The sequence below is a fragment of the Alternaria incomplexa genome, assembly GCF_024043165.1.
Source record: "Alternaria incomplexa strain BMP 0042 chromosome Unknown scaffold_11, whole genome shotgun sequence".
In the NCBI taxonomy this organism is placed as follows: Eukaryota; Fungi; Ascomycota; class Dothideomycetes; order Pleosporales; family Pleosporaceae; genus Alternaria; species Alternaria incomplexa.
This window is the reverse complement of record NW_026249860.1, coordinates 220,984-231,499: the sequence shown is the minus strand read 5'-3', so window position 1 is coordinate 231,499 and position 10,516 is coordinate 220,984. Positions and strand designations below refer to the sequence as shown.

Here is a 10,516-nt window from a genome sequence, read left to right as displayed (position 1 = left end):
GATCTAGTCAAGATGCGTTCTGCTCAAGGCTTGTTCTCATCGAGATCAAGATAGCGCGCATACTCCGTGTAATTTGTAAGTGGACACATAAACTTCGGCGCTGGTAGCCTTCCATTTCCAGAGGTATTTGTTTCCGAATAGCGGAAGGCTGTCATCATCACAGTCGCGTACCAATTTTCATCTCATACCTTGTCATTCTCAGTACTCTGCATCGAAAACCTTTCATTTGATATGCATTGGACGAACACCGTTTACTTCCTGCGTTGCGCAATCCAGCAGTCGTGTGCAATCAAGTCTGCTCTACAGAGATCTCATAATAATCGCTACATTTACTTCCATTTACCGCATTCATTGAGAGCTCTATCTTGATACTGTAGTCTTTATGGTAGCATATGGATGTTTTGCGCTTGGCCAAGTGGTGAAGATGAACCGTCACTGCCTCCGACTCTGGACGCGACTTCCTCACCATCACCAGATAGTGATTTTTTACCATTGGCTCGCTTATCTGGCCCTCTGCTGGGCAACAACACGATATGCATCCTTCGCCACTAATCTGCAATGAACACGTTGAGATACCTGTTCTCGTGGTTTGAGTGAGTCCTCTCTCACCTGCGCTTCACCGCGGGGAAACACTGACACCACATAAATAGCCCAGATATCATCTCGGCCGTCACAAGTACACCACTTCTACAACAACAGCCACACCCGAAACCCCAAAGCCTGAGAAAAACATCCTCATTCTCCAGCCCAAGATGTCCGACAGCAACAACGCGACCGTCGGCAATGGCAACACCAACGGCCACGCCAATGGCAACAACACCCCCAAAGAAGCCACCTTCTACTACAACTCCGTCGAGCTCTTCGACCTAGGCATCACGCGCTTCGACCAAGACACCGCCGCAGTCGGCGACCGCGACTTCGCCCTCCACGCCCAGGGCCCCGTCCTCGCGCGCGCCGGCCGAGCACCCCGCGGTCTCGAAAGCCAAGTCCACGCCTGGAACACATTTCAATACACCACCGAAGAAGTCAACGAGCGCGAAGAGCTCAAGGGAGATTTACATGGCGGCCAGTTGCATCGCGAGAACCGGGCGGCTGCAAATGGGCAGGGCGGGGGCGGTATGAACGGCGGCGGTAGGGGAGGCTTTGGAGGTGGCTATGCGGGCAGAGGTGGAGATAGAGGCGGCCGTGGCCCGGCCAGGGGTGGTAGAGGTGGTGGTGCGGGACGTGGTGGTAGGGATGATGGGATGTTGGAGGGTCTGTGTGCGGGTAGGAAGCCGGATTATGATTGCCCGCCCATGGCGAAGGGTATGGCGGAGGAGATGGATAAGAGTATGTTCTGGGACGGACCGATCGTCTAGGGGAGATGAGTATGTGCTCAGTGAGTGGAATGGTGGTATGTGGGATTTCATGGGTGCCTCAGCGTCGCTGATGAGGTGGGCTCTTAAGCTCCCGACCGTTACGATATCGTCGGTACTTCTACGAAATGAAGTCGGGGGATAAGATGGTCTAATCAAGACATGCTACGGCTCTCCTAGAGTCACTCAATCTGAAAACAAAGCATCAATTGCATCTACTTGTGTTGATGATACCCGCCATCATTAGTACCAGCTTCCTTTCTCTTGACCTTACATCATTTGTCTCTGCTTCTTTTCCCTATGAGCAGTCAGCATCTCTCCGAATCCTCTCCCTTCTCCAGCAATCCAAATCACCTTTCGTTCCTCCCCTGTTGCTTCCACAAACACCTCAGCAGATGGGCGTACATTTGCATGTCGCCATCGTCGGTGAACTGCCAACAACACACCGCCCAGAGCACTGAGCTACGCAAGTTGCAAGAGCGACGCTTTGATTACAGATCGCTCTATTGCCTGAGTCGCATGGGAAAGCGAGAGCATTTGATCCTAGCAAAAGAGCCAGAGTGGTGAGGAGAATAGTCGGGAAGTACATGTCAATGAGAAACGACGTGGAGTATGTTGATAGTAGGTAGTTTTCGTCACGGCGAATTGAAGCAGTGTGTGATGATGTTGATGAACTAGGAGGTGTTATACAGAACTAAAGCCAAGGTCTTGAGACTATAACTGTTCAATACTGACATTTAATTAGAACAAGGAAGTTTCTCAGCTGATGACTGCTGATGCTAAGAACGCATACAGCATTGACCTAATCAGCCGACAGCTTACTTTCCCTCGAAGCTTTACATGCTGTAATTTGCTAACATGGCTTAATCTCACATCATCTCCGACGAGTGCAATCCACGCTCTCCCTCAACATCCTTCCCTTTCTCTGGTCATCAAACTAGCTGCGACCTTCTTTACAGTCAGCAACATTCAGATCAGCTTCTTTTGTTTCAAACACACCTCTTTCCCTTACTCACATCTCTTCTTTGCCATCGGGTCTACAAGCATTTGCATGTCATGACCGTATTCGCCATCTCCCCTTTCTGCACGCATGTCCCTGGACAGCTAGCTCGGCATGCAGATACTGAGACCAAGGAACCGCATTCGACGTCTGCGGGGGTAGGAGAGGCGGCTGTGAGGCCGAGAATAAGAGTAATTAGGGCGAGTAGGATGGGTTGGAAACGCATATTGATTTTGGTGGATATTTTTGATGGTGGATAGTAGTAGTTCTTCTTCTGCAGGTGGTCTGGGACTTTGATAGTGGAAAAGAGAGTTCTTTATGGAAGTGAAGCGTGAGGGATTGATAGGATCGGAGCTTTGTTTCACGTCTCACGTTATGATTCTTGACTATCTGACCACACTGCAATCGTCTTGCCCGCTGCAGCTCACACATCACGCCATCAGCATATCTCTATAAGCTGTGGCCCCAAAATCCGAACGTTTTTCTTTCTATACCCTGCTTCTAACATCCGCTGAGGTCATCCCGCCTTTTTACTCGCATTGTCCGCATACCACCTGATGATTACAACATTAACGACCGATGCGCCCAAGAGATCGGCAGACTTACTACTCTTCCTCGTTCGTATCAAACCCTACCCTCTTGACTTACCTTCCGCCGGCACCTTTTATACAGTCCGATCCCGGGTTTAGAATTGTGCCGGAAGCAACGCGGCGGCTTCGGGGGCATGCATAGCCTGTTTGTGTTCCGTCACCAGGTAGAGCGATAGCGGTGGCGATGCTTGGGAGAATGATGACGAAGAAGCGTTGTAGACGCATAGTTAGTAGCGTCGATGTAAGGATGAAGAGGTTGTAGAGTAAGGCGAAGGAAGCTGAGTGGAATGAAGAGATATTTTTATTTTGGTGTGTTCGGGTTTGAGGACTTGAGCTATGAGGTTGGTAAGGTAGGACATTCAGATGTAGGGAGATGAAAGGGTGCACGATGCAAGGGATGTGCTTCTATAACATATATATGCATTAGAATTTCATCCTTACACACATGCAGCAACAGGTTGGTCTGTCATACCAGCAAAATGAACACTCGTTCTGCTTCCAACATCGATCAGGCTCGATTAGGAAACCTACCATTCCCGGTCCTTGGTAAGCCCAACTCCCGCCACTGTCTTCCCCCTCACCGCAATCCATCTTCTTTAACTCAGCCTGCATACACGTCAGAAAATGTGGAACTTTTATTGGAATTGGAGATTGACATACCACTTACGCACTTCCACCGCCACCTCCGCCCTGGGCCCAGGGACATTTGCACCACACATAGCTGCTCGCCTGGACGCATTTTCCAGGGCATGATTGCAAACAAGTGCTCATGGGAGCGACAGCTCCACACTCCACTATGACAGCCGCAGAAGTTGTCGTAATGAGTGTGAAGGCAGTGAGAAGTAGGGTTACGACGGGAACGTGCATTTTCGCTGATTGGCCTTGATCGTGCAGCAGGCTTTTGGGTGGCGGTTCAATGGGTAAGGGATGATGAGATGTCTGGAAATGAGGAAAGAAAGAAGATCTTCAAGATGATAAAAGCTGAACGATGGGGAGTTGAAATGGGCGTTCCTCACGCCGGCAAAATGTGCTGATATTGAGGCACGGGTTTCGAAAAGGCGTAGTATGCGTGTTGGAGGCGTATGACACCGTATGGCCGGGCGTTGTAGTACGTGACCTCAATCCTGTTGGATGCCTTGAGTAGAAAGGTTCCAGAGTGGTAGGAAGCGCCGTGACGCCAAGGATAAGCTGATATATGCTGATGCGATGCCACAATAGCAGTCTGACAAGAAGGTTTCCTAACTGCAACGCTACAATCTGTGTCGTATTCTAAATAAGGTATTCTTGGAGCTACATCAACTCGGAAGCTACCAATCTGTGTAGATTGAAGGTGTGTATGCAACAAGCACCTCTACCGGCACTCAGGACTTCTTGAAGTGACGGTGTATCAAGCCGCACAAACTCTCCCACAACACCTGGTCCGTGCCTCTCAGCCACTCAACAACGACTTCCCGCGCCAGGTCTACAACCCGAATACGAAAGGCTAGCTCAATCTTTCGTGCGGAATCCTCCTTCATATCGACAAGTCCTTCCTTCTGTTTACGTTCATATGCGCGGCGATAGGAGCGGCTCCATACGTTTTGACTGGCTTCTCCGATACCGGTAGATGTAAGAGGATCCCAGGTCCAGGTTAGGTCAATCGATTCGAGTTGGGTGTTGATAGCATCTTTGGCAGCCTGAGGTTCGACTGCAGGTGGCAGGGCGATGGGATACGATGTTGGGAACGGGAGGTACTCGTTGGCCATTCGTTCTATACGCGCGTGGCTGTTTCTTGGTCTGAGGTCGCCGAAGCTCCACGCAACGATCCATCGCTTGGTGCTTGATCCAACCTCTATAGCGCCAACCGCCCAATTGGTGATGCCGTGCTTCTTCAGAAGATTGATGATAGCCTTGGCGCTGTCCATCTTGCCCAACATGCTAGTATACCACTGCACCTTGTCCTTCAAAACAAGACTCTCATTGACCATCTTCGTGACGAAGCCTAGATCGCCACCGAGACAGACCATTTCGTTTTCTGAGCCAGTACATACGGCGTTGGGCTTCCAGCTCTTTCCTTCACCCTTCAAGCTGGACTGCATGTCGGACACGTCGGTGAAGAAGGGTGGGTTGCAGATGGTGAAGTCAAGACGGTCTACACCAAGGGCTGCCAGTGGTATCACTGGGTTCAACTCGGTGGTTTGGAGTAGCTTGGTACGTGTCATGAAGTTATTTAGCGCGAGGTTGCGAGCTGCGGAATCGAAGCTCTTCTTGTCGATATCCGTTGCGCACATTGACCAGCTTGGACGTGATCTCAGACACAACAAAGTGTATATGGCGGAAGCCCCGGTACCAATGTCCAGGCCTTGAACGTGACGATTTGGGTCGTACTTGCCGGAATAGTCTGGTGATGTCGAGTCAATCAGGCCATGCAGCCAGGCTACGTAGTTCCAGCGATTGGGAATTGGTGGGCACAAGCGATCATCTGGCACGTCTAGTTGGAGGCCAAAGTTGACTCTCAGGATAGCTTTTGATAGGACCTGGGCAGTCTCAGGGTCTTGGAAATCCAATTTTCCAGACGTTCGCTGCCATAGTTGTTTGAATACCTTGTCGCTCTTGGTGAGGGCCTTGAAATCGACGGTGTCGTAAGGTGGTCGCTGCGCAAGATCCATATTGTTCTCTAACGCCGACATCTAGGTGATAGAGCGCAGAAACGGCAGTGTTGATGTGATGTAGTCTGCAGGATGTGGTGAGGGAGGCATTCAACAGGCAAGTGCCGGGAAGAAGACGCTTGGGCCAACCCATCCTGATTGGCTGACAGGACCGGAGGAGATGGGACGAGGAAGGAGCCACTGGGGCACCTCAGACCAGCTGGAAACCGAACAGGTGCGCTGCCGCCTGCATTAGTACAAAAAAGCAAAGTGATGATATCCCCAGGCAATGTAGACTTCTAGGAGGTAGGTGAGAGCGTAGGAGAGTGTACAATTGATATACAAGAATTTGATAGCGTCGCCGCAACTCCCGCTCATACCTACTGTATGCTGTCTACCCAACGCCGAATCCATATGCAATCAGATCAAGAAAGGCCCGTCGTACGCTCCGTCAGCTTCCTGCAGTCGTACTTCTTCGAGCGTCGGCACGGTTCCGGGTCTGTAGAAACCGAGGAGCATCTCCATGTCCTCCTCGGTCATGGCGCAGAGGTCGTCGAGCGAGTATTGTTCGCACACCTTGGACATCCTGCATGGGCTGAGTCAGCGAGTACCTTCCGGATGCGATGTAGGTAACATACCACTGCATCCGCTTTGGGCCCTCCTCAATGTTCGGAGCGACCTTTCGCAGCTTCCTCCGCAGCATGCCGACTCTTTGCACAGCGTTGCCGATATTGTAAGGTAGCCCAGCTGCTATCTGCCTCCTGACGATGTTGGCCAGCTTGGGGCCATTGCCGTTTGTGCTGACCATAATCTGGAGCGGCCCATCGCGATGCACGCTGCCAAAGTAGAAGTCGCACTCGGGCGGGACATCGGCAATGTTGGCTGCTATCCGCCTCTCCTTGCATAGCTTGTAGATCTGCGACGAGGCCTCCGGATCGTCGACGGCCGTCAGGACCATGTCGACGCCATCGAGGTCTTGGGGCTCAAACTTGCGATCGATGTAGTCGACCTGGCCCTGTTCTATCCGGTAGGCGACTTCTTCGTTGAGGCCGTCGCGCGGGGAGACGAGGGTGATTTTGGCGTCGGCATTGAGCACATTGACGATGCGACCAGCGGCGACCTAGACTTTTGTCAACTGTCAATACTTTGCAAGGGGCCTGGGGGTGTAGACGTACCTCGCCGCCGCCGACGACCAGGACGCGCTTATTGCGGATCTGCCATGCGAGAATCAGAGAGCCGCCGCCCTGGATCTCGGGGTAGGGGCCTTTCATGGTGCGGAGAGTGTTGCGGAGATGGAGCATGCAGCGCGGAGATAGCCATGTCTCGATTCCGCGTCATTGCCAAGGCCGTGCTGAGGACGTCGGCCGGGCTGGCTGGGCTGTAGAGTTTTCTTATCGCATGCACTTTGCAATCACGCAATAATGGTTCCCTCGCTGGCACTAGCCATGTCTCCCTGGATGGTGCGACTGCGGGACGGGGACGCGTTCCCAAGATGCCGGCATGTGGTCCTGCAGCGCATCCCTAGCGGCCCTTGCAACGGCGCGCCCAAGACCCACGCCCTAGCCTACCCATGCCGGCCCATGTACCTTCACGACTCCAGCAGACACTCCCGAATATGACCTCGCGCAGGTCCCTGGGCGGCGGCCGCGTACTCGGCAGCGGGAGGAACCTGTCGCCCGCCGCTGCACCTCCGCAGCCTGCAGCCGCCCACCGCCGCAACGCGAGCCTGCTCTCGCCCTCTGAGAGCTCCGTCTCGCTCAACTCGCAGGCCTCCAACAGCCCCGCCAGCACTGCAGAGACGCGCGAGGATATCGGCAGCAAGGTCCTGGTGGGCCCGAGCGAGAATGCCACGGCGAGTGCCTCCAGCAGACTCGTGTGCCCGATATGCAATGAGGAAATGGTGGGTTCATAGCACCTGCTGCAGCAAGAACAGTCGTCTGACGTAGCAGGTAACATTACTACAACTGAACAGGTACCGCCGCCTCGTAGCCGCCCAGTATGTTAGCCCTGACCAGTAGTAGACATCTCGACGACAACCACCAGAACCTGGTCGTGGAGGAGCAGGATGAGGTCAAGAACTGGTTCGAGGCCCAGATGCACAAGGCCAAGAAGTTCCAGCCGCTCGCCGTGCTCAACCAGAAGCTGAAGGGACTCGACGTCTTCGAATCCAACGATGTCCCGTCGCCACCCCAAATCTCCCACTCCGCGAGCAGTTCGACCGCCCACGTTCCCCACGAACCCGCACCCGTCCGCCGAGACCCCGAGGAGGAAGTCACGCGATCACATTGGCAGAGGCCTGGCTACCGCGATGTCTGCTCAGACCCCATGTGCGCGAGGCCCGTCACAGCTTCACAAATGGCGCTAGGCGGAAGTCAGCCAGCAGTCAACTGCAGACAGTGTGGCAGGCTGTTCTGCGAGGAACACACCATGTACCAGATGAAGCTCTCGCGGCAGGCTAAGCACGACCCTGTCCGAGGCGTCTGGTGCCGCGTGTGCGAGACGTGCTACAAGTCGAGAGACGGGTACAACGATCATCACGGCTTCGAGCGCGACCACTTCGACGAATTCGCCAAGATCAGACGGAAACGTGTCGACAGAGAACGCATGGAAGTCAGCCGGCTCGAAAAGCGTCTTACCAAGTTGACGCAACTTCTCGCAAACCCGCCTTCGATAGAAGAAACGCAGACTGCAGGGAGCTGGTTCTCACTACCGGGCGTAAAGAACCAACGCAAGACTCTGGAGCAGTCAATAATCACGTGGGAGGAAGACGCCAAAGTTCCCAACTGTCCCTTCTGCCAGCAGGAGTTCTCGACATACACATTCAGAAGATCACATTGTCGCATGTGCGGACGCGTCGTGTGCAGCGATCCCAAGACTGGCTGCTCCTCGGAGATAGGTCTCAACGTTGCTAGCACGCAGACGACTGAAAAAGATGCTGCGCAGATGAGTGTTGACGTGCGCATGTGCAAAGACTGCCAGCACACGTTGTTCGCTAGAGGCGACTTTGAGCGCGAGCTAGCCGACAAGCCAAAGGACCAGCGTGCATACGAGAACCTTGCGCAATTTGAACGTGGCATCCGATTACTCCTCCCACGATTCCACAAGCTCCTGCAGGCCTTGCAAGACCCAGACAAGTCACCCACGCCGCAGCAGTTGACTGACGCGACAAAGGTGCGCAAACGATTAATGGACGGGTTTGCACAATTCGATGTCGCAGCGAAACGAATACGCGACCTTCCCACTGATTCGCCGACACAGCAGAAGCTACAGAGAGCGGTATATCAACAAGCGTACAGTTTCTTGAGCTTACACATGCTACCGCTCAGAGCGTTACCAAAGATTCTCAAGCATGCAGCCCCGCAAGGTCGACCAAACGGAGTCGGCGCCCTTGCCTCTATCAAGTACAACGACCGCTCCACTGGCAGTGTCGTGAGCAGCAGCGAGGTCTCCGCAATGGAGTCAGAAGAGAAAGAGCTCAAAGAACGATTGATCGTACTTGAGGAACAGAAGTTCATAGTCTCTGAAATGGTCGCTGATGCCACCAAACACCGAAGATTCGACGAAGTATCCAGTTTAGCGCAGAATGTGGAAGATCTGAACAAAGAAATTGACCAGATTAATGGCCAACTGGGACAACTAGACTTTGCCAGTGCATACCAGGGTGGCATGGCTAGCCCACAACCTGGATGAACAGCTCCGAGGGAGTATCCTTCCGAACAATAACCAGTCCCGTTATAGGGCATGGTCACCATATCGATTTCTCATAGCCGCCGCCACGGTCCGATCATCTTGACAACCGACAACGCAGGAGCCACCATGATGCACCTCACTGGGGCTAGAATCTGTCATCGTCGTACACCAAAGATCGCGACTACAGCTGCCTGCAGCTGCCCACAAAGCCGCTCGTAAAGGTGCAAGTACAGTACATGCGCAGGCAGCAGCGATGGGGTGTCTTCACACGAAGACGGTCCTTTGGGGAATTCAGGCAGGCAAGGTCGGGCCTATTGTGAGCACCACGTCTCATGCATCCATAGTAATACACGAAGTAGCATGTGAATAAGCAATTCATCACCAGTGAACTTGTAATCCCCCAAACAACAAACACCTGACATGATATCCAGAATTCTCGATGCTGCAAATACATCGATGATGGTGTTTTAATGTTGCTCCGCACCCAATCACCACACCGCGCAATCCTTCCGCCCTCATCCACCTGCACCATCTCTCGCACGCATTGTCCACCACAATGTAATTACCCTCGACGCCACGACACCTCCAACGTCACAACCACCGTCATCCCCGTCGTCATCTTCTCTAGATGCCTAATCCAGTAACTCATAAGTCCACCATGGAACACGGTGCCAACTTTTCTCTGCATTGCCCCCGGCGCCGAACGTGCGCGTCCAATGCCTCGCTGCCAACTTTCGCCAGCACTGCTTTCGGCACGTCATTGCTCGATTGGGTCGTGCGGATCCGTGCGTTTTACTGCTTCCGGGTAAATCGGGTAAGGCAGGGGTTTGCATTGGGAATGGGATGGGGACGAGCTAGGACGGATGCAGTGGGATGCGCGGGTATAGGATCAGGGGTGGGTAACGGTGCGAATTGTTGTGGGGTGGGAATGTGGGTTGGGGATCGTAGGATGCGGATAGGCGGGTAGAGTGGTGGTTTCGTTGGTGGCGGTTGGGTTGTCCGAGTGCAAAACCTACGAGAAAACTGGGGACGGGCGTCTCACCACCACGACGTTTTGGTAAGATGATGTTCCAGGTGCAAGTGGGAGTGGATGCTTCGTGGATGTTGTGGTTTGGCGATGGCGGGACGCTCTTCTGTTCCTCGACCTGCATCTTCATCTTTCGCTGATCCGTGTATCCGTTAGCGAACTCCAACATAACAGCTCGTCTCGGCATGAAACTCACCTCTTTTCCTACAAGTCATTCCTGATTCTAT

General features: G+C 53.3%; 4 protein-coding genes across 4 annotated transcripts; 2 read left to right on the top strand and 2 right to left on the bottom strand.

Annotated features, from left to right (window-relative positions):
• Positions 1-752: 752 nt before the first annotated feature.
• J4E90_007489 (uncharacterized protein) lies at positions 753-1,358 on the top strand (the record flags this gene model as incomplete). The annotated part of the gene is made up of 1 exon (XM_051437025.1): positions 753-1,358. One exon carries the CDS (start codon positions 753-755, stop codon positions 1,356-1,358), a length of 606 nt encoding a protein of 201 aa, XP_051288771.1.
• A 2,948-nt stretch (positions 1,359-4,306) lies between these two features.
• J4E90_007488 (uncharacterized protein) lies at positions 4,307-5,614 on the bottom strand (the record flags this gene model as incomplete). The annotated part of the gene is made up of 1 exon (XM_051437024.1): positions 4,307-5,614. One exon carries the CDS (start codon positions 5,612-5,614, stop codon positions 4,307-4,309), a length of 1,308 nt encoding a protein of 435 aa, XP_051288770.1.
• Positions 5,615-5,992: 378 nt separating this feature from the next.
• J4E90_007487 (uncharacterized protein) lies at positions 5,993-6,843 on the bottom strand (the record flags this gene model as incomplete). The annotated part of the gene is made up of 3 exons (XM_051437023.1): positions 5,993-6,158; positions 6,211-6,692; positions 6,748-6,843. 3 exons carry the CDS (start codon positions 6,841-6,843, stop codon positions 5,993-5,995), a joined length of 744 nt encoding a protein of 247 aa, XP_051288769.1.
• A 344-nt stretch (positions 6,844-7,187) lies between these two features.
• Positions 7,188-9,262, top strand: J4E90_007486 (uncharacterized protein; the record flags this gene model as incomplete). Its single annotated transcript, XM_051437022.1, has 3 exons — positions 7,188-7,472; positions 7,522-7,544; positions 7,594-9,262. The coding sequence occupies 3 exons, from the start codon at positions 7,188-7,190 to the stop codon at positions 9,260-9,262; spliced, it is 1,977 nt and encodes a 658-aa protein (XP_051288768.1).
• Between the last annotated feature and the right edge of the window lie 1,254 nt (positions 9,263-10,516).